This window comes from Podarcis melisellensis (genome assembly GCF_964234715.1).
Source record: "Podarcis melisellensis genome assembly, chromosome: 9".
Taxonomy (NCBI): Eukaryota; Metazoa; Chordata; class Lepidosauria; order Squamata; family Lacertidae; genus Podarcis; species Podarcis melisellensis.
This window is the reverse complement of record NC_138541.1, coordinates 11,052,184-11,075,858: the sequence shown is the minus strand read 5'-3', so window position 1 is coordinate 11,075,858 and position 23,675 is coordinate 11,052,184. Positions and strand designations below refer to the sequence as shown.

General features: G+C 46.1%; 1 protein-coding gene across 1 annotated transcript in view; it reads right to left on the bottom strand.

Moving 5' to 3' along the window:
• The window catches only part of FRAS1 (Fraser extracellular matrix complex subunit 1), a 341,121-nt gene that overhangs the window by 5,220 nt on the left and 312,226 nt on the right, over positions 1 to 23,675 (bottom strand). Inside the window, exons 60-72 of the mRNA XM_081924721.1 lie at positions 22,940 to 23,140; positions 21,016 to 21,203; positions 20,633 to 20,908; positions 19,225 to 19,457; positions 18,584 to 18,744; positions 16,185 to 16,399; positions 11,112 to 11,262; positions 8,804 to 8,911; positions 8,161 to 8,320; positions 6,642 to 6,758; positions 3,008 to 3,174; positions 2,257 to 2,462; positions 244 to 390 (exon numbers count right to left, since the gene is read on the bottom strand). Of these exons, the coding sequence (XP_081780847.1) occupies positions 244 to 390; positions 2,257 to 2,462; positions 3,008 to 3,174; positions 6,642 to 6,758; positions 8,161 to 8,320; positions 8,804 to 8,911; positions 11,112 to 11,262; positions 16,185 to 16,399; positions 18,584 to 18,744; positions 19,225 to 19,457; positions 20,633 to 20,908; positions 21,016 to 21,203; positions 22,940 to 23,140 (2,330 nt within the window). The remainder of the gene's footprint in view (positions 1 to 243; positions 391 to 2,256; positions 2,463 to 3,007; positions 3,175 to 6,641; positions 6,759 to 8,160; positions 8,321 to 8,803; positions 8,912 to 11,111; positions 11,263 to 16,184; positions 16,400 to 18,583; positions 18,745 to 19,224; positions 19,458 to 20,632; positions 20,909 to 21,015; positions 21,204 to 22,939; positions 23,141 to 23,675) is intronic.

Here is a 23,675-nt window from a genome sequence, read left to right as displayed (position 1 = left end):
TAGAACAACAACTTGCATCAGCTCTACCCTTGCTGTGATGACTGGGGCTGATGCGAGTTGCTCTGCAAAACATCTCAAGGGCATCATTTTGAGCAAAGTTGGCATACCCAGATCCCCCGCTCCCCCTCAATTTCCACACACCGAACAATGAGAAGGCATAGATTCTAGTGTTCCATTGCACAATCAATTTGTAGAATTAAAACCATGACATTTGCCTGGGACATTAACTTGCATCCCACTCACCTTGTAGAGGGCATCCACCTTCATGATGAAGCCGTCCACTCCGGGCATGCTGCTGACCAGGTGGAAATCCGGCAGCTCAGATGCAAAACAGGCATCGAAAGGTACATCATGGAAGTATTTGTCAGTCGCTTCTGGCTGAGTCCTGTCCTGGAATTGGAAGGGAGCAGTGGCCCATGATTAGAAGGTAAATGGAGACAACATACTCTTAAGAGAGCAGGCATACACAGAAATGCATCGTTGTCCAAACATGGCTCCCTGGAGAAGCAGGCAGCAGGTTGGCCAAAGGGGAGAGGTACACAACTACTGTGTGCTGATCTGTATCTTTTTTCCTCCTAGCTAATTGTCCCAATCTATTAAGTTCAGTTTGTTTAACTCAAGTTCTAGTCCAACAGGACTTTTGACACTTTTGTAACTACTGTCAGTCTGCATTTCTTGGTGCAGAAAGTATTTGGTGCAGAAAGTATTGATCTGATGTTTAGAGATCTTTCCTGTTCTAATTAATTCAAGAGGGTTCTGAAAGTTTCTTTGTGCGAAAGAAACAAGCAGAAGGGTCATGATGTTTGGGTTATTCCTTCAGAGAAGCTGAGTACAGCTGGTTTAAACTGGTTCTCTAATCTCTTTCTATCAAGGTCATGCAGACTATAATAGTAAGGCCAGAAGGAGCCTGAGTTTCACTTTCTCTTTCTATCTCTTTTCCTTCTGGTGTGGTGTTCTTTACGTAGCATGCTCAGTGTGTTAAAGTTTAGACATTGTAAGATATTCTAAGTTTAAGTTAAGTCTGCTGCAACTGGATTTCTTATGGCCATTGCCAATCCTGAATGTATTGGATTTGTGACCATTATGCTCATTTGCCTTCAGTAGCAGTCAAGCTCTGCTGGATGAAATATAATTGCCTCTGGTCTATTTTTTTTTTTTTTAATCCTGCAACGTGTTTAAGTTGTTACTCTGCTAACTATACATTGGAATCTACTCTGGATCAATATTGAGTAGAATTTCAATGACAACTACAATACTAAAACCAACAGAACTACTGTCTGGGGAGAGAGGAACAATGATCAGTGTGGTGTTTCTTCTTAATTCACCACACTTCCCGCTTCTCTCATGGAAATAACAGTAATTTGCATCTATTTAGGACCACTGGCCAATCGAGCCCAGTGCTGTCTGTTCTTGATTGGCAGCAGTTCTTTGGGGTCTCAAGTAAAAGGGCCCTTCTCAGCTCTGTTACCTGAAATTAGAATCACAGAATTGCAGAGATGGAAGAGACCATGAGGGTCAATTCCCTGCAACACAAGAATTTTTTTGCCCAACATGGGGCTCAAACCCATGACCCTGGTGTTAAGAGTCTCATCTTTCAACCTTCCCCCCCCCCAACTTCAGATGCCCTCCAGATATTTTGGACTACAATGCCCATGGTGCTGGCTCTAGCTGATGGGTGTTGTAGTCCAGGTGGGCAAAGTCTGGTCTAATTCACCTTTGAGATCGCTTCCAGCTCTATGATTCTATTGATATTTTGCTGTCTTTTAATAATGTCCACCTGAGGCAAATTTGACCTTGCCTGATGCTGGGGGCCAGCCTTGGGTTTTAGCAAGACGTTGCACTGCACTGTAGTAACATATACAGTGGTACCTTGGGTTAAGTACTTAATTTGTTCCGGAGGTCCGTACTTAACCTGAAACTGTTCTTAACCTGAAGCACCACTTTAGCTAATGGGGCCTCCTGCTGCTGCCGCGCCACCAGAGCACAATTTCTGTTCTCATCCTGAAGCAAAGTTCTTAACCCAAGGTACTATTTCTCGGTGAGCGGAGTCTGTAACCTGAAGCGTCTGTAACCTGAAGCGTCTGTAACCCGAGGTACCACTGTAACTTGGTAAATGTATCTTCAGAGGATCCCCTCTGGATATCCTTTCTGTCCCCCTGCCAGACGTGTGCTACAACGGCTGTCCACATCCACCCTAAGCCCAGGGTGGTTGCCCTTCAAAGCCTTTCCCCAAGATGCGAGAGTTACACAATGTACCAGCAGCAGAAATCTGTGCTTCAGGTGTTTGCTGGGTTGGATGCAGCCATACTGAGGACCCTCGTTGTAGATGGTCCCCGTCGGGTCAAAGAAAGGCACATAGCCGTCCTTTCCTGTGCAGAGATAGACTTTTTCCAGCTGCAGTTTGTAGGCAGAGTTGAGATTCTGCTCAGGATTCCACATCACGCGGCCGTAAAGGATTTGGCCTGAGGAAAGAAAACACACAGGACTCAGGCTGAGTCAATATTTGTATTTTTATATATATAGAGAGAGAGAGAGAGAGAGAGAGACCAGGAGTTTGTGTTATGAAAGAGGAAGAAACACTTTTCTCTATGCCATGTATAATTTTATAAACTCCCCCCTTTTCATCTATTTAATTTGACAAAGTAATAATCAGAAATAAATAAGAATGAAAATGTGCACCCCACCAACAAGACCATTCCATTGCAACTATCCAACCTCCCAAAATTTCAACCCCCCTTTGACCCCTTTCCTATTTAACAGTACAAATTCTACAAACACCCTTTCCATGTCTCCTCAAAATCATGTCTCCTGCATATTCCCCCATCTTAACCTTAACAATGCATGCTAATTTATAAACTTTTATCGTGTCACCTCTTACCAACCCAGGCTCCATTTCATTTAGACAACAGCTTTTTATCACTGCCCCTCCTTTTCCTGCAGTTTCTGCTGGGCAACAGGCGATGCCAGGAAACCGTAACCCAATCCAACCAGGAAACGTAAACCCTACCCTTTGAAAAAGCTCCTTTGTAGTCCATCTCTGCCATGGACATTTCCGATTTGGTTGGGTCCATTAGAAACACCTTCTCGTTGTTGCATAGCTGAAACTCTGTGTTCAGGGAATACACCACGGGGACCGGCCGGTTAGTTTGCTGGAAGGCAATTGGGATCAGAAATCTAAACGGGAGAGAGGAAACAAGAGAGAAATGGCCTGTGAGACAATTTCAGAATTAGGGCAGAGTGGAAGGCACACATTTCCCCAAGTCTGCCCTGTCCTACTCCCCTTTGCAGCCCCACAATCAGGGCTGGATTTAGGTTTGATGAGGCCCTAAGCTACTGAAGGTAATGGGGCCCTTTATATGTCCAGCTGTCCTTTGTCAACAACAAATTGTCACTGTTTTTTGTGTTGCATGTATGCTATATGGTAATTTGTGGAGCTAATAGGTATCTAAAACCATTTGCACATGTTGCCATGCAACCAGTCCAGGCAGAATGCTGTTGTTGTTGTTTAGTCATTTAGTCGTGTCCGACTCTTCGTGACCCCATGGACCAGAGCATGCCAGGCACTCCTGTCTTCCACTGCCTCCCGCAGTTTGGTCAGACTCATGCTGGTAGCTTCAAGAACACTGTCCAACCATCTCATCCTCTGTCGCCCCCTTCTCCTTGTGCCCTCCATCTTTCCCAGCATCAGGGTCTTTTCCAGGGAGTCTTCCCTTCTCATGAGGTGGTCAAAGTATTGGAGCCTCAGCTTCAGGATCTGTTCTTCCAATGAGCACTCAGTGCTGATTTCCATGAGGAAACCAGTGATATTTCAGGGAGCAGGCTAGCAGGCGGGGCCCATTACTTACATCATAGGAGCCTACACAACACAAAACACTGTTGCTGTATGTAGGTGTTTTTTTTTAATCTTATATTTTGGAAATTTATATTCATTTGGTTTTTCCTTTGCAGTGGTACCTCGGGTTAAGAACTTACCGTAATTCATTCTGGAGGTCCGTTCTTAACCTGAAACTGTTCTTAACCTGAGGTACCACTTTAGCTAATGGGGTCTCCTGCTGCTGCCGTGCCACTGCCGCGCGATTTCTGTTCTCATCCTGAAGCAAAGTTCTTAACCCGAGGTACTATTTCTGGGTTAGCGGAGTCTGTAAGCTGAAGCGTCTGTAACCTGAAGTGTCTGTAACCCAAGGTACCACTGTAATTTTCTTGCGGGCCCCAAAGAGAGTGGGGTCCTAAGCTATAGCTTGTTTGGCTTATATGTAAATCTGGCACTGCCCACAATGACCGCTGTCAACTTGGACAACTGACACTGTGACACTGATTGCCCTGTGCGCTTTTGCCTCTGGGTCTATCAACAACCTGAATGTGGCTCCCACCCTGTTGCCCAAGAGGCATTACGGCTCTGAAATTGAAAGAGGTTAGTTGTTCTTAATATAGCTCATGCCTCCTACAAATTGCATGTCCGTCCCCCCGAAAATAAAGCCTATTGCCCCAGAGCAAGGCTAGTCATGCCCCCTCCTGCTCCACTGGATCATAGAATCATAGAATCATAGAGTTGGAAGAGACCACAAGGGCCATTGAGTCCAACCCCCTGCCAAGCAGGAAACACCATCAGAGCACTCCTGACATACGGTTGTCAAGCCTCTGCTTAAAGACCTCCAAAGAAGGAGACTCCACCACACTCCTTGGCAGCAAATTCCACTGTCAAACAGCTCTTACTGTCAGGAAGTTCTTCCTAATGTTTAGGTGGAATCTTCTTTCTTGTAGTTTGGATCCATTGCTCCGTGTCCGCTTCTCTGGAGCAGCAGAAAACAACCTTTCTCCCTCCTCTATGTGACATCCTTTTATATATTTGAACATGGCTATCATATCACCCCTTAACCTCCTCTTCTCCAGGCTAAACATGCCCAGCTCCCTTAGCCGTTCCTCATAAGGCATCGTTTCCAGGCCTTTGACCATTTTGGTTGCCCTCCTCTGGACACGTTCCAGTTTGTCAGTGTCCTTCTTGAACTGTGGTGGGTTGTTTATTGAATTTGGCCAGCCCTAATAAAGTGAGAACATCTAGCATTATTACTCTTCTGGGAAAGAGAGCATAAAATTCAAACCGTTTTCTCTCCTGCCCTGAATGCTTTCAGTTTGACTGCAGGTGTGCTGGTGGCGTTAAGCATCGGCTCCGTCTTTGGAAATAATCCAAAGAAGTCTTTTTGAAGCGCAAGCACAAAGGAAAGGCTGTGATCCGAAGATCACAGATTTGAGCCTGCTGTTAGCCTGCACAGTGCCAGATTTCACACGCCGTATCAGACTACCGGCCAGATGCATTTGTAGGAATGCTGTCAAAAGCTTTGTTTGCAAAGACGGCTGTGCCAATATTTCCTCTTGGAGCAGGGAAAAAGAGCATTGCACATCTCAGGAATTGCTATTATTCTTGAGTCTTGGAAAAAAGGGTTTAAACACATCTCCCTCTTAAATTTCCCCTTTTGTGCTTCTCGTTTGTCTGAATGAACCAGCCAAGTTTTGCTTGTTTTTTGCACTAGCGATTTGTCACTACCTGGACACATAAAAGATGCAACATTCAAATAATCTGTAAACAACCAGTGAAATCAAGCTGCCCGAGAGGCCATGAAATCTCCCTCCTTCAAATGTTTCCTTTAAACTGTTTACTGTTTATTATGTACTAGCAAAGCGCCTGTCACTAGAAGTGGGGATGTATTTGCTAGGATGCCTTAATGGTGCAGTGTGCTTTGCAAGAAAAGGCTGGTTGAATAACACCCACCCCACCACGATTGTCAAGAACGAGTTTTGCTTGCCGCACGTTCAGCCCCTCTGCTATTGTCTCTGAGTCTGGACTGCTCTCTGCCACAGCCTCTCTCTGTTCACTAAACCCTGTTGCCTCTTCGGCTTCTGACTCCTCCTCAACCCAGTCTGTCCCCTCTTCTCCTTTTGACCACTCATCAATCCCCTGGCTCTGAGCCTTCTTCCCCTGGAGGTTCTGCAGATGGTGCCTCCAACCACTGCTCTGAATCCAGCCAGTCCACTCAATGGCCAAAGAAGAACGTGGCACGGCTGGGAGAGTAGAATGGGAGTGTCAGGGAACTGACATCGGAGCCGAGTGGAGTGCCAAGGCTCCCTAATGATGCCGGAGAGGGAACCAGCAAGGAGAGAGAGAGAGCTTCCACTGGGGAAGGAAACCAAGGTGACACCAGGAAGAAAGGAGGGGCTGAGAGTACTTTGGAGGGGAGGCTCCGAGACTCTTCCAGTGAACTCAGTGAGGAAAGTGCAGGACCACCCCTTGGCACACCCACTCTGCGCAGAAGGCTTCCGCGCAGAGAAGCGAGGAGGAGATTATCTGTTAAGGAATTCTTATGTTGGAGGAAGTTTAGGAAACGCCCACTGACGGATTCTGCCAGTGATTGAGACAGTCGCGTTTTTAGGGCTGTCAAACCGGGAAAAGGTCCAGCTACGTAGCCAGCTCGGAGCAGTTTGGAATTTACGCACAAGCAACCCCAATTCCCATTACAGGGAGGAATCGCCTTCTGCATGTAGGAAAAGGTGTGCAAGTATCTGTGTGTTCATCTCTCTCTCTCTCTCCTGATGGATATTCCCAGGCATGGTAAATCAAGCCACAAATAAAATAAGCATCTCCTTACTTTTCTGGAGCATGAGCAGTGCAGGGTAAAGGCTTGTCTCCTGGATCAACCCATGATTGCGTGGGCTGCACTGTGCATGGTATTAAGTAGATGGTGTATTCTCCCGAGTAATCCTTCCTGGAAGCAGAGAGGAAGCACCATAGTTACTGTATTGGTTTGCATTGCTATTTATACCCCAAAGTCCTTTGTTTAAGGGCCTGGTGAGCTTGGCCAGGTGAACAAAACAAACACAGAAATGGAACAGCCTTCTGGCCAAACAATTTACCAGCAGCGATTGAACCACATATAGGCAAGAATATAGGTAATTGGCTGCAGCTTGATCTCTAGAAAAAAACTTTAAATAGGGCCTGGTTCTTTGACCAGAACAACTATGGATAGCTTTGGGCATCAACAGGATTTATGTATCCTGTTGCTACACTTTTGGGTAGCATCTAAAGTGGCAACTCACTGCAGAGAAATGTGCATCTTCCCATGGGCTGGATAGGTGAGTTGCCACTTTAAGAATTTGATCAAACACCAAAAGAAGATGAAGAAGTATCTCTCACATGTAATCTTCCAGGTAATGCTCATAAGAGATTCCGCCTCCTGATGCTCTCTGCTACAGATTTAGTGCACATTTTCTCACTTTGTAGATGCTGCAAAAAAGACCTCTTTGCACTTCCCCACACAAGCGGCGGGAGCAAAGTGTAACCACTGCACGACCTGATTGGCTGAAATAGTTAAGGAGTAGCACCAATTTTTGTGTTTGTGGGATAGAATTCTTAAGAAAATAATGTGGCTGGCATACTATTCAGCCATCTTTAGTTTCCCAGACCTGAGAATAACTGCATGGCAGGGTGCTAGGTGGGGGTGGAACAGGTCCAAATTCACCAGTTTTACTGATGTCAATTAATTTCTAGCTCACCATCCCTTGAAATTAAAGAGAAAGTTAGAATCTTAGGTCCTATGTCTTCTCTGCTCTGCAACTTTGGTCCAGCAGGCAGTTGCAGAGTGTGGAAAGGACAGCAAATCAGAGAAAGTTGCTCTCATGGAAGGAGAGCTGAACAACAGCCCTCTCAAGTACAAAGATGCGAAGAGTGGTTCCTTAATCCCACAGGAAACCTATTGCCATGAGCAGACTCAGCCATACTTCCGACTAACCTCCAACCCGGAAATGTCAGTGAGGCAGTTAGGTGTGCAGAACCCTCAACTGCCTTTCAAAACCACCATTCCTCTTTTGCCAGGAGCAGCCTTTATTTTCTGCCTCAGCCTTTGCTTTTCTCCAGCAGGATTCCCAAAGCCCTTGTCCCCCAAATTCCTAATAACTGGCAAAGCCCACCCTCCATCCCACACAGTCCCTCCAAAGTCCTAGTGCTATGTATCAACTCATTCTAGGATCATTCCCCTGCTGCCTTCAACTCTGTTATGTCCCCCTGGTTCTGCAAATTCACCCTGACAGAAACCTAGCATCAAACTGAAGACATCCTGGGCAGCAGTAGGATGGCAGCAGCTTCAGTAGCAGGGGCTTTTTTGGTCTTACCTGCTGTAGGAGCTGGTTGCTCTCCAGAGCTGATAAGGGGAATCGAAAGTCTGGCCACTCCACAAAAGCTGCAGGTCAAACTCCATCCCTCCCAAGTGATCAGGAGTCATGATGAAAGACTTTGCATCTGGCAAAGTGTGGTGTTCCATCACAAAGTGGCCTGCACAGATAGGGGGAAAAAGGATGTTCTTGTTGATGACGATAATAGCGTTAGCATCATTTTGCTTAATCTAAGGCTCATAAGGATTTAGCTTCTAAGCCATCTATGAATACCAGGCTTAGCCCTGGGACAAGTAAAGGCAAAGGAAAAAGGTGTGCCTTAGAGGTTGTAGGGTGCCATCAGGAACAATGCTGTATTGTTTTTAACACTTGATTGGGAGCTGCCCAGAGTGGCTGGGGAAACTCAGCCAGATGGGTGGGGTAGAAATTTTATTTTTATTTTTATTATTATTATTATTATTATTATTATTATTATTATTATTATTATTAGGGTGAGCTCCCATTGCTCTGTCCCAGCTCCTGCCAACCTAGCAGTTCAAAAGCACACCAATGCAAGTAGATAAAGAGGCATAAGAGTCAGGGATTCTAGAAAGTGTGACCTTCATCCAAACACGTTTCCTTGCAGAAATCAAGAGCTGTTTACCTCGGAACTTGGCATGAGTCTTGAACTCAATGACTAGCCGACCATCCTCTCGAATGTAGATCCTTATTATCTGCAGCCTAGCAGAAAGGACGCTGTCGGTCTGAATGCCTGGAGGAAACAAGAGAATCAGCTGCCTCCTTCACAAAGGGATAAAGGAGCATCAATCAAAGTGCACTGGTCCTCCTGTCACAACCCAGCGACAGAAAGAAGAGAGCTAAGCCAGTTTTTAGAGTTGTACTTTGTTCATTTTTCCAAGAACATGAACAAATACAACAATAATAACAAGTACGGTTCTTGTGGCCAACAAATCATAAGTATAAAAGAATGGGAAACAAGAAAAGGAAAGGGGAGAGGGGACCAGGATCTGGTGAGACCAATCCTATCTAACTTAGAAAGCTTCTGCAGAGGTTTCCATGAGTAGCTGGGAGATTTTCCCTCTCAATGGACTCATTTACAAACAAGAGAAAAGTAAACCAGCAATTGCATGTCGAGGTCCCCAGGGCCACCCCAATAACTCACACATCACACAGAATTTTTTGTTTAAGATTTTTGGCATAATTTTGGCCACAACTTGATTATAATACAAATTTGTGAGTGGTTGCTTAGGCATTGGTTGCGACTATCTGCCCCCACCATGGGGGACAGACTGACATTCCGCACGATGCGAAAGTCAAAATAGGGGAATACACTTGGGGGTAGCGACAGAGCAGGGAACCTGCCCTCACCCCAAATGCAACCAGGAGCTCATTGCTATGGCCCGAGCCCCCTTGACAGAGTGGACAAGCAATAGTTAGCCCCCAATTCCCATGCCCCTCAACCAACCAAACCATAAACCAATGCCTAACTGCAACCTTACAAGTTGTGACGATTTGCTACGCAGTAGGCAAAAACCAAATGGCACCAGCCAATCATCCAGAAGGACAAAATTCCTACCGGGCCCCTGTCCCAAGAGCAGACGACCCCATGACAGGCATAGCAAGGTCAAACAACCCTAATTCTAGGGAGGGTGGGACGGGCAATCCGATGCACGGGCGAAAAGAGGAAGCCCTAGCCTCGTGCAAGGAGTTTCAACAAATGGCAACATTTTCTTCCCAACAACAAGGGAAGCCCCAATCGCATCAGTGGCCAACGATCAATTAGCCCGCCCCCAACTTTGGAGTGTCCCGGCGGCCCCCACCGCAACAGGTGCTCTCCATGAAGGAGAACACGCTGTGTCAAAGGTCCCAGGTTCCTTATGACCCCTAGCACTGAAGACTGAGACGATCAGAGACCAAATACAAGGGCTTCAAACATCCAATGTAGGGTCTGATAGATCTTACTGCATTCAGCAGGAAGCATACTAAGTGTGTATGAAAAAGTGTTGGGCTCACCTGCAGAGGCAAAAGACCCAAAGAGGGAGACTTGGGACCCACTTGTTTTGTAATTGTGGAATCTTGTCAAAAAGAATATCCCAGGATCGGTCAACATTAGGACACTGCGACCACATCTGGAGAAATGTCCCTCTACTTGAACAACCGTGCCAACAGTTGGGCAACATCTCCTCCTTCACGTAGATCAGTTTAACTGGTGTCAGATGCCATCTATGAGTTACTGCTGCCTCCCATATTGTTTCAGATGTGGTTTTAAAAGGGGATGGTGTCAAGTTGAGTCAAGGGTGGTGGTGTCTCCCAAATCTTACTCCCAAGCCAGCTTCAGGCCATTAAAGTCCCCATAAGCATTGGGTTTTTCATTTGATTTAATATTTGTATTCCTCTTTTCCAACAACAAAAGTTGAGCTCAAAGCGGCTCACAATCATCACCATAGCATTATTTTTTATAAAGAAAGAGTAAGCGCACTTTCCTATATTTTTTTGGGGGTGGGGTGGGTAAATGATATTTATTGAGTCTTCCATTTTAACAATCCAATCAAACCGCATTATATATTCCAAATTATACAAATTATCCAATAATCAAACAGTCCAAATATTGTGCCAAATTATAAAATTTTGGGTGGGCTTCCCATGCTCCGAGGTCGAAGTCTCCCTGCACTTTGCTATTTTTAAGCCAGACAAGGGTCACTTATTTATTTGGGCTACAATCCTAACTCTCATTAAATACAATGACTTCTGCATGCTGTTTGTTGACAAGGCTTATCTCCAGCCTTGGAGTTCAAGGTAGCAACGTAGGGGTCCCAGATCCATCTAGACTCTGACCAGACCTATATCCTGCTTAGCACCACAAGGTTCCTGCACCACATGCTTTCAAGTCATGGGACCAGGCACACCGGCAACGTTGCTTCATAGCACACTTTTGTGCCACAACCACTCACCTGTTCTCCAGAGGACTGTGTCATAGAAGAAGGAAAACTCCATCTCAGTGTGATGTTCCAGAGAGGCCCATCCTCTAGGCGCGGTCACATAAATGTAGGAGACGTAGAGAGGGACATGGACGGTCAGGAAGGACTGAGCTGAATCGCGAACCTATCAGTGAACACAGAGTGAAAATGTTTGCATTTTTCCCCATCCAGGATTTCCTCCAAAGGAGCTCAGAGCAGCTTATATGATCCACCCAGTTCTTCCTCAGGGCAACCTAGTGAAAAAAGGGCTTGGCTGTGGCTAGAGCATGAGGCTCTTAATCTCAAGGTCATGGATTTGAGCTGCATGTTGGGCAGAAAGATTCTTGCATTGCAGAAAAAAACCCATAGTCCTTTCCAACTACAATTCTACGAGACCAAGAGAGTGACTGGCCTAAGATCAACCAAAGAACTGAATAGGTGAGTAGAGATATGAACCCCATCAAAGTCCAGCACTCTGTCAAGGGGGTTTGGGGACCTGTGGCTCTCCAGGTATTGCTGGACTACAGCTCCCATCATCCTTGACCATCAGTCAGCTGACTGGGGCTGATGGGAGTTGGCGTCCAGGATTATATGAAGAGTCACAGGTTGGATGAAGTTGACGGACTATGCAGAACTGGATAAATTAATAGGGAGGATTCGAAACCTGCGGGACCAGAGATTCTTAGAAGACTGGAGTAAATATACGAAATATATGAAAAGTAATTTTAATGAACAGATTACGCTAGTAGGATTGCAAGAAGTTTTGTAAGGAGGACTATTTGAAATATTGCAAGAAAGACTATGAGGAGATTTAATAGTTAATGATAATTAAGAGTAATAGAGAAATTAAGAAATGCAGAATAAGTGATAAAGAACGGAAAATCATCAGAGGTGTTGACGGAAGTCTAAAATATTTTGTAAGATAAGAAATTATGTCATGTGTCTGTTGGAAATGATATACCAAAAAAACCAATAAAAATGTGTGTGTGTGTGTGTGTGTGTGTGTGTGTGTGTGTGTGTGTGTGTACCATATTTTTCGCTCTATAAGACGCACCAGACCACAAGACGCACCTAGTTTTTGGAGGAGGAAAACAAGGAAAAAAATAATCTGAATCTCAGAAGCCAGAAGACCGCTGCGCAGTGAAAGCAGCAATCCCTCTTGCTGTTCTGGCTGCTGGGATAGCTGCGTAGCCTGCATTCGCGCCATAAGACGTACACACATTTCCCTTTACTTTTTAGGAGGGAAAAAGTGAGTCTTATAGAGCAAAAAAATGGTATGTTGTTGTTTAGTCGTTTAGTCTTTTAGTCGTTTACTCTTCGTGATCCCATGAACCACTGGTATTACTAATTCACCACATTTACTATTAATTTTGATTGATAGTATTGAAAAAACACCAGTGTTCCTTGACTTCATCATCAGAGCAAGCTGCTACCTTTGGACACAGACATACCGTTAGGTAGCAGAGCCCCAAGGCCACACAAACTGAAGGCAAAGGCGTTTGACCCACATCTTACTGCTCCAGAGTTCTGCAATCCTTGGTTCCCATTGAGCTGAGGCGGCAAAAGAGAGAGATCCCCGGCCGCGCCAGTGTGATAACGCGCAAGCCACACACCCCTAGGCCAGCCAATTGGCTGGCCAGGGGATGACACGGCCGGGGATCCCCTCAATCGTGCGGAGGCTGAGAGCCAGCCCCCGTGCATGTGGAGAGGGCGTGAAGTGGTTTTCTCATGGTTTAGGTTTATGCAATTTATAAATCACTCGCCACTAAAAAAAAAAAAAAAATAGAGTCACAAAGCAATTTAAAACCAAAGTAAAGGACTACAATAAAAGTGACATACCGTAGACATGATTAAAAACTGATTTAATCTGGCACTCAAAGATCTTTTGGAAAGAGAAAGAAAGCAGCAAGGACCACGTTCCGTTTACACAATGCTTTAGACTGAAACTAACATTCAAAGGCAAGTGCGATTATCCATTTTAGTACAATTCCTGCACATATGACAGCATCGAGCCACCTCTTCCTCTACGGAATAGCCATAAAAGAAATCTGAAAATCCACTTATTTTACTGCTGATTAATAAAGCAAGCATGGCCAGACACCCAGGTGCCCTTTTTATCTTCATCTCATAACGATTTATATAATTGAGGTGACAGGTGAATAGGTTTCTGTGGCTATTAGCATCACCAAGTAACTATGGTTTCATTCTTCTCCAGTATCGCTGAAAGTCTCCTAATTTAAGGCCAGGGTAGAGGCCATGTCTCTCTTTTCATGCTCTCTACAGATCCTGAAATGGAAACAAATGATCCCAGGGTATGGTCTGAAGGTGTATGATGCCACCACCTTGCTGAAGCTAAGCAGGGCTGGCTCTGGTCAGCGTCTGGATGGGAGACCTCGTGGAAGCCACAGGCATGCCACTTGGATGCCATGACAGGAGAAAGGTGGGATATAAATGCAGGAAAATAAATAGCAAATAAATAATCATACATCTGGTGACTACTTGAATTCCAAAGCCCCGTCCCACATTGTTCAGGGGAGCCCCTCTGACCCTCAAGAAAATGTCACCAGTTACAAACCAGTTGAGATTGCTTCTACTTGGGGGTTCCCGAGTCAGTATGTTTCCGAGCACAATTCAAAGTGTTGGTGCTGACCTCTAAAGCCCTAAATGGCCTTGGTCCTGTATATCTGAAGGAGCTTCTCCACCCCCATTGTTCTACCCAGACACTGAGGTCCAGCGCCCAGGGCCTTCTGGTGGTTCCCTCACTGCGAGAAGTCAAGTTACAGGGAACCAGGCAGAGGGCCTTCTCGGTAGTGGCGTACACCCTGTGGAACGCCCTCCCACCAGATGTAAAAGAGAACAACAACTACCAGACTTTTAGAAGACATCTGAAGGCAGCCTTGTTTAGGGAAGCTTTTAATGTTTGATGCATTACTGTATTTTGTTGGAAGCCACCCAGAGTGGCTGGGGAAGCCCAGCCAGATGGGCGGGGTATAAATAATAAATTATTATTATTATTATTATTATTATTATTATTATTATTATTATTATTATGCTCCTTAGTGGAACCAACCTCCAGCAAAAGCAGAGTTTGCATTCAGCGGCCAGGACTTGAATACAAACCAGGACGGCAAAGGATGGAGCAGCTCCTGATTCTTCTTCTAAAGATTTCAAGTAACTTCCAGGGGGGCAGCCCCATTGAGTTGTCAAAAGAGTTGGCCTGTTCTGGATCTGGCTCATGAACTGGTTCCAAGTCATCACCCCTGCCTGTTTAGTAGGGTCCAGCGGCACATTTACAAATCGAAGGGACTCTTGTGGGCACCTCAGAAGGCCAGTTTCCCAGAAGAACAACCAATGATATTTACTGATGACCGTAACTTATAAAGTAGCATTATATGTGTTGGCAGCTAAGAAGATCAGGAGAAAAGAACTAGATAAAATAGTGGTCAATTGCAAAGGTGATTCGGACATTTAAGCTGGCACATTCTACAACAAATAATTTTTAGGAGAAGTGATCTTGGTTTATTGTATCTGCAGTGCCTGATGTTTTTACGGTTTTTATGCTTATTGTTGCTTTTCTTTTTGTTCCCATTGTGAATGATGCCATGGCCTTTGGCTAGTGGAAGAAGAAGAAGAAGAAGAAGAAGAAGAAGAAGAAGAAGAAGAAGAAGAAGAAGAAGAAGAAGAAGAAGAAGAAGAAGAGGAGGAGGAGGAGAGTTGGAGGAGGAGTTTGGATTTGATATCCCGCTTTATCACTACCCGAAGGAGTCTCAAAGTGGCTAACATTCTCCTTTCCCTTCCTCCCCCACAACAAACACTCTGTGAAGTGAGTGGGGCTGAGAGACTTCAAAGAAGTGTGACTGGCCCAAGGTCACCCAGCAGCTGCATGTGGAGGAGCGGGGAAGCGAACCCGGTTCACCAGATTATGAGACTACCGCTCTTAACCACTACACCACACTGGCTCTCATAAAGTTTATGACGATGATAAACTGGTGATATTCCAAACCGACACCCTTGCCCCGAAACTGGCAAAATATCTACACCACTTCCCCAAAACCAAACAGATAAAAAAACAAGCAGACTCCTAAAAAAGGAGGGGGGGAAGCCTTCCAGAAACTCATTAAAAAATTAAAATTTGGGAGGGGCAGAGGGTCTTAGCAGGTCCTCAAGTTGGGGGGGGGCCCTGGTGTCCACAGGAATCATACAGTAGCCGCCAGAATAGTTCTAGCCAGCAAATAGAAAGACAAGACAGTACCCTCTAAATAATAATAATAATAATAATAATAATAATAATAATAATAATAATAATAATTTATTCTTTGTATCCTGCCCATCTGGCTGGGTTTCCCCAGCCACTCTGGGCGGCTTCCAACAAAGATTAAGAATACATTAAAATGTCACACATTAAAAACTTCCCTGAACTTATCTAAAGAAGAATGGGTTTATAAACTAAACGAATACGCAGAGTGGGCAAAATTCACAGCAATTATAAGATCTCAAACAAATCAGAATTTAAAATCAGATTGGGAATGCTTGAAAGAATACATGGAAAAATGCTGTTCTAAAAAAAATATGTTAATATGCATAAACAGATAAAGGGGATGTGTGACTATAAATGTATGGTTAGCGAGTATAGATTAAGTATGTAAGTATGTAAAGGTGAAAATAAAATCAGAAATGGTTGTAAGAGATGAAGACGAAGGTTTTTAGAAATGCAATGGAATAATTAAATTAAAAATTAAGGAAGTCAAGCCTTGGTGGAGGGAGGTCACGGGGTTGCGTAAGGTGTCTTGTTTTAGTTTGTATATATAGCATGTGTGTTTCTATGTGTATTTGTGGTATCTGTATGTCTTTGTTCATGTATTCCCCCCCATAAAATATTTAAAAAATTAATTAAATAAATAAATAAAATTTGGGAGGGGCAGAGGGCCTTAACAGGCCCCCAAGTGTGTGTGGGGGGGGGAAGAAGGTGTCCTGGTGTCCACAGGAACCATACTGGGGACCCCAGCATTCAATCCAAGAAACCCAATAGGAGATTTTCCTGACTGGCCCCCAGCTGGACAGCATTACCTGGAAGTCGGCAGTGACCGATCCTCCGCAGACGTCAATTAATTCCGTCATGTCATAGTACGCGTCAAAAGTCCAGATGCAGCTCTTCAGGTTCAGGTGCTTGTACAGCTGGATGGTCTTTGGCTCTCTCACACTGGGGTCAAACTGGTACGGTCGATCGTACCCGGGTCCCAGAACGATGCTATTGTAGGTCACTTCATCTAGGAATCCAGCTTCTGGGATGGAAACCAGGGGATATATCAAGGTTTCGTTATGTTACGCATTGGTTATACATCAGATCTGCTGTGAAATACATTTCATGTGGGATATCTCCAGCCAACATGCTTAACTCTAATTAATGCATGAAGGGGTTAAGACCAGAGAGTAAGCTGTCCTGCCAGGCTTAGGTAGGCCACACACCCTCACCTTGGGAGGAAGGTCTATCAAACTCTTTGTTCTCCTACTTACCACCTTTATTCCACCATGTGGACCTCTCCATTAAGGATGTCTAAGGTGGATGCTTCAAGCTTAGACCACATGGCTTTAAGAAGCCACTTTTGTGTTTCTATACCTATAATTTAGAAACACGTAGCTTTGGGGAGCTAACCTCAGTTTTACTGCCTGACTTTTCTTGCTGCTGTATGGAAAAGCACATGAATCTGTTAACGGAAAAATCCGAGGGCTCCCTTGGACAAAGACACCAACCAGGATTACTTGGAGTAAAACAGCAGCCTGTAGGCTTGGCCTTTATTGAACTGTTGCAACAGGGTGCTCCCCTCACTTGCAGGAGAGAGGAAGGACACAGAAAAAAATGGTGTGTAAGGTCTTATAAAGACTTTTGAAATTCCCATCCTGTAGATCAAGCCCACCCCCAGAAACATCATGCATACATCACAGAAAGGAGGGGTTGAGGGAGGAGTTGTGGTGGTAACCTGAGTGTTGTGTCACCTGGCTGGTTCCCCCTTTCCCCCTCCCCATGAGTACTTTCCAGGTGACAGAGGGGAGTTTGCAGATTCCTGCCCCCAGAGGGAAGAGCTGATTATTGTCCTTTGTTCCAGTCTGTACTGAATCCACTCCCATATGCAAGTTCTTTATGATCTTGATGATCTTCTGTCTAGGACCATCAGGGTTGGCATAGCAACTGGGCATGGCTCCTGTGGATGTGCTGGTATGGTCAAGGGATTATGGCTGCCCTGTATCAAACCTTCCCCATTTTGTAGTCCTTCCTTCATGAAGTAAAATAAAAGTGGAACAGTGCAAATCCGATGTATGGTTGATTTTCTATGAATTTATAACAGAAGCGCAGCGTATGTAGTGTGTGAGTGTGTGTGAAGTTTGTACAAACTGAATGATTGGGGGGGGGGGGTTTCCTGCTACAAATCTAACATGTGAAGATTTAAGTAAACCATTTTCAGCTTACCAAACATGTGGCCTCTTTCTATGCTAAGGGAAGTGGGTAACTTTGGAAGAAACTCAGAAGGGGATAATTTAAAGGTCCAACAGCCTATATATTTCCACTTTGCTGCAAGTTTTTTTCCCTTCCAATCTCTGCTGGGGCTCTCTCACCATAGAGTACTTGCCCCAATCTAGGCACCCGGGAGGGAATTCTCCTTTTACTTTACCTACCTTTTATTTCCTTTCTACTTTACCAAAAACCAACATTTCATGCATAAATAGGCCGATAAAGGTAAAGGTAAAGGTACCCCTGCCCGTACGGGCCAGTCTTGACAGACTCTGGGGTTGTGCGCCCATCTCACTTAAGAGGCCAGGGGCCAGCGCTGTCCGGAGACACTTCCGGGTCACGTGGCCAGCGTGACAAAGCTGCATCTGGCGAGCCAGAGCCGCACACGGAAACGCCGTTTACCTTCCCGCTGGTAAGCGGTCCCTATTTATCTACTTGCACCCGGAGGTGCTTTCGAACTGCTAGGTTGGCAGGCGCTGGGACCGAGCAGCGGGAGCGCACCCCGCCGCAGGGATTCGAACCGCCAACCTTTCGATCAGCAAGTCCTAGGCACTGAGGCTTTAACCCACATCCCTGCATCCCAAATAGGCCGATAATATCTGCTATTTACAGCATCAGGGTCAAACTGCTCATTGAACACATAGAATGTTTGTTTCAGCATCCAGTCCTGCAAGAAGCTGACCTGCAACCCTTTTCAAGAATGAGGGCAGACGAGGACGATTGCCTATTTCTCTGCCAGCATCTTTGTGCAAATGCCACAGGGTCTGGAGACGTAGGGCTCAAGAAACATCACAGGCCAAGCCCCCTATGCCCATTGATCTATGCCCACCTGGAGGTGTTCTTCTGGGCCTCTCTACAGGGACCCCTGCCATCAAGGACCAGCCCTGCAGGATGCCAGCAGCGAAACTGCTGCTTCACGAATGCGCACATTAAGTGGCAGCGGCCCGTAATTGATTACCTGAGATGCCCTTAAGATCTTGGATGCTGACCAGGTTGGAACAGACATGCTGGTGCCTGTAGATGGATTCCGACAGGAGGAAGTGCAAGTTGTGCAGAGGCATCGTGGAGATGAGAGGGAGCATCCCGTCCTGGTGTGGAATCTGCACTGAGATATGGATTCTGGAAAACCACAAAGCAGCAAGAGTTGAAGTGGGGAGAAGGGAGAGGATGCACTGGGTAAAAGACACACGTATTGCATGAATCATTTGGGAGCATTTCTAAAATTAGCATCCTATACTATCTGTACATTTGTCCCCTTGTTCAAATTTAGCTCAAAATAATCCCCTAATACTTTTTCCATTAAAAAAAAATGGTCCTCTAATAGATCTTCATTTAATCTTCATCTGAAAGTGGTTTGTTTCTCATTCTGAATTTCTAAAATTAATGGATTATGATCTGATATTGTTCTTGGCCTTATTTCTATTTTCCTCACCTTTAACTCTAATTCTTTGGATAGCCAAATTGCAACTATCCTTGCACTGGTTTTATACACATTTGAATAAAAAGTGAACTCTCCGTCTAATAAATGTTTGTTTCTCCAAATATCTATTAAATTCAAATTCTCTACCATTTCCCTGAAAGTTTTTGGAAGTCCTCTACCTGTTGGGATGTTCCTTGTGCTTAACATCCAGATACTTCAAAGTGGCAACAAAGGACTGCGCTTGAAACCCCCGGGCTGTTCCAGCCACGATTGGTGTGTGGCAGATGGCGCTGTCTGTCCCAATGGTGACTATGTTGCTTCTCAGTGGGGTGCCGGCATGGCCAACCTTGTCCACGGCTTTGGCCACGCAGCGAACGTGGAATCGCCGGCTGAAGTAAATGCTGTCCAGCACCTGGGAAGGAAGGAGAGAGGGAGAGAGAGAGAGAGGAAGGAAGGAAGGAAGGAGAAATGATTCTCAGTGTGGCCTAAACAACTGATAGCCTTATATATATTTTTTTAAATGCTTCAATATATTAATAGAACAGTATTACTTTTCTGTCCATCCACATTTAAAGAGGCTTAACTATGCCACATGGGATGCGGGAGGGGCTGTGGTCTAAACCACAGAGCCTAGGGCTTGCCAATCAGAAGGTCAGCAGTTCAAATCCCCGCGATGGGGTGAGCTCCCGTTGCTCGGTCCCAGCTCCTGCCAACCTAGCAGTTCAAAAGCACATCAAGTGCATGTAGATAAATAGGTACCGCTCCGGCGGGAAGGTAAACGGCGTTTCCGGGCACTGCTCTGGTTCACCAGAAGCAGCTTAGTCATGCTGGCCACATGACCCGGAAGCTGTATGCTGGCTCCCTCGGCCAATAAAGCGAGAGGAGCGCCACAACCCCAGAGTCGGTCACTACTGGACCTAATGGTCAGGGGTCCCTTTACCTTTAACTATGCCATGCACATTGCCATAAGGCGATGGAAACAAAGCAGAGAAAGATCAGGAAGCCAGCTAGGACACTCTCTGCTCTGATCACCAGCCTCTCCAGTTAGAAAGATCAAAGGCAGCAGGTCAAGGGAGAAAAGCTCTTGCTTGTCAAAGGCAGCCTTTTGCCAACTTGGCAGCGAGGGCCAGTGATCTGTGGGGGACTGTACCAGCCAGGAGGCAAGACTCAGAGGCAGGGGAAGCTTCAGAGCTGGAGGGGGAGCACAGGAGGGGTAGGAGGAAGAGGAAGAGGCAGGTCAGGCAAGTGAAGGTCCAGGTGCTTCCCCACCATCTCCTGCTCCACTGTCTCCCAGAACCAGGAGCGGACTGAAAAGGGAGGAGCAGAGGAAGCTTTCACGCAGGCATAGTCTCTGGCTGTGTGTATGCAGCCCAACAGGGGAAAGTACATAAACTGATGAGTAGTCCCCTGTTGTTGCAACTGCTCCATAGAACGTGGACCTGGGAATAGCTGCCTAGCCGCTAGATTGACATGTGTAGATATCCAGAGCTATAGAATCGACTGCGTTATCTTTGAAAATAAAAAGTTAACTATTGGCCACTTGCATTCCTTTGTCTGCAAAGCCCCCTTGACAGTCTCTGCACATACCATGTGATTGACACTGGTGAAGGGAGTGTTGTCTGTAATCGTTTCAAAGGGAGACCTGGCTCCATTCCCGTCCGTGGGCGTAGCCACTTCCCAACTGAACTGTATGGAGGACTGGTTTATCCCGGCGTCGCCGCAGCGCTCTTTCATCACCGAGTACTTGGGGAAGTGAGGGTCGCAGGGCGTCACACAGACCAACGGGTAGCCCGGAGAGGGAGACTTCTTAGCTCCTTCTTTGGCTTCTTCTTCTACATGATCATACTCGGACAGTGTAACCACCTGCAGGGACACAATACAAGACTTGGGACTCCAGGGAAGGGACCTTGTAACTGCAGCTAACGGCTAATCCCAAATAACTCAGGGATCCACAGGTTAAAGCCACTTACAATAGGAGGGGCTGGCAAAATGAGGCTGCCAGCTGCTTCCTGGTCCAGAATGGTGACGATTGTAGTGGTGATCTCCCCCAAGACAGCTTCAACAGGGTCGTCTGGCCCTAACACCAGGGAAAAGGACTCGTGCCACTCCCTGTCTTCATTGGACATGATCTCTACCTTAAATATGATGTGGTCCACTCCTGCACAAACAGACACGAGAGAGAGAGTTGAGTCAAACCAGCTTGTCATCTGACAGGACTTTTAAATGCTTCCATAAAGCAATGCCGAGGTCAGATCCACTAAATCATTGTGATTAACAACACACACACACCAGTTTTTATCGTAACCCCTTTGGCTCTAATGATGTGGCCCAGGAGCCTTTAGAAAACTAAAAACTACAAAATATAGCATGCCATCTGATGGATTGCTTGGCAGATTTACTAACAGATGCCATGTGAGGATTAATGGCGCCTGTCCGACTTTAATAAAAATCTGTGATCCAAAATATACCTCCCATATTATTGCTGGAGGGCACGTCTGCTTTGATTCTTTACAATAAGCACAGAACTCTTGGCCTTGCAAGATTTTCTGTAAGGCCTTTAAGAGCTGCTGTGGATTGACGCATTGGAAAAGGGCTGGGAAAACCTGTTCTGATAGAAAAGCCTCACACCAGATGGAGGGCGAACTGGGCCGCGAATGGGAGCAGAAGGGGCCTTGGGAGGAAGGGAGGCCGAAAACAAGGGAGCCAAGGGAACTGTAAGCTGGGGAGCAAAGGAAGGTTGTGGGGATAAGCAAAAACATGGGCCCCAGGAACAGAAAACCACAGGGACAACCCAGCCACCATTCAAAGCAGTCTTAAGTTCCACTGACTTCAAGAGGACAGCTTTGAGCACCGTGATACTCAAGCGAAATGAATGGGCCTTTAATTTCAGCAGGAATATATCCCATGTGTTCTGCAGGGGCTTGGGAGCTGGGCAGCCCTGGGATGAAGGAAGCGGACTGGGCAGAGCTAAGGGAACGGAAGCGCTTTAAGGAAGGAGAGTCTTGTACGTCTCCTTCCAGCAACTCTTGCAACCAAGCTGGTGCCAAACATACTGCTCTGCTTTCCTTTGGACCACATCAGCAAGGCTGAGAGGAGGGTCCTGTTGTCTGGGCAGCTCAGGATCTCAGTACAAATGGCCCAGGTTTGCACCCCAGGGAGATCACTTCACTTCAGAGGTGCTATTGCAGCAAAAACAATGTGTGTCAGGGAACTGCCATCGGAGCCAGAGGTGGAGGGAAGGCTCCAGAGGGATGCCGGAGAGGGTCCCAGCAGGCAGAGAGGCAGCCCATCTGCTGGGGAAGGAAATCAGCGTAACACCAGTGGAGAAGGGGGGCAGATGGGGGAATCGGAGAGGAGGCTCCAGGACTCTTCACCGGAGACCAGCGGAGAGAGCACGGGTGCTCCGCTGCCCACACCCTCCTTGCGCAGAAGAAATCTGGGAGAGTAGGAGGAGACTTGGCGTCAAAGAACTTCTTTGCTGGAAGAAGTTCAAGAAATGCCCACGGACGGATTCTGCCAGCGACTGAAACAGCCACGAAGTGAAGGGCTGTCCAGACAGAAAGGGTTCAACCAGGTAACCTAGCGAGGAGTGGCGGCAACTTACGCACGAGCAACCCCTATAACCATTACAATGTGGGAGGCAGAAGTTATGAGTTAGCGGTCTCAGCAGCCACAGCAGACGCTGTGAATCTCCAGTGGGTTGATTTCACCCCTGGAGGCGCACTCCATTGTCTCTCGAGACAGACGGATGCCAGCAATTCTGTTCCATGTCTTTTGGATATTAGCCTCTCCGGACCGCCCCACCCACAATGGCGTTGAAAGAAAAGACATAAGCAAGCTTCTTTTTTGCCTCCAAACAATTATTGCAGAACTCGAGGACTTTCTGTGCTTTACCAGGACTGAACTTGAGGACTCGACTCTTTGGGTAGTAATCAATCCCAGACTGAGCAGAGCCGTCCCGGGTGCTGCAGCGAACTTTGGAGGTCCTGTTCTGGTCCCCTCTCCGCAGCACCTTGACATTCAAGAAAGCAACCCCTTCAGGCCCAGGAGGTTCACGGACTTGGTAAGCAGCTTCCTCAAACTCGATGGTGGGAGCTAGAGAAACAGAAGAAAAATAGAAGCTGCTTGTTTGTGTCTCCAGATGTGCAGAACACTTTGAAACAAAAAAAAATCCTTCCAGTAGCACCTTAAAGACCAACTAAGTTAGTTCTTGGTATGAGCTTTCATGTGCATGCACACTTCTTCAGATACACTGAAACAGAAGTTTCCAGACCCTTCTATATAGTGAGAAGGTGGGGAGGGGTATTACTCAGAAGGGTGGTGAGAATGGGTGATTGGCAGATAGCTGTGATGAGCCTGTTGACGACTCTTAACGACTGCAATAGGTCTTACAGGAAAAAGCAAGGGGTGAGAAGGTGAAAAATGGATTTGTCATGTATAATGAGATAAGAATCCAATGTCTTTGTTCAGACCAGGTCTCTCCATGGTTTTAAGTTTGGTGATAAGTTGCAATTCAGCAGTTTCTCTTTCCAGTCTAGACTGGAAAGACTTCCGGAAAGAAAACTTCTGTTTCAGTGTATCTGAAGAAGTGTGCGTGCACACGAAAGCTCATACCAAGAACTAACTTAGT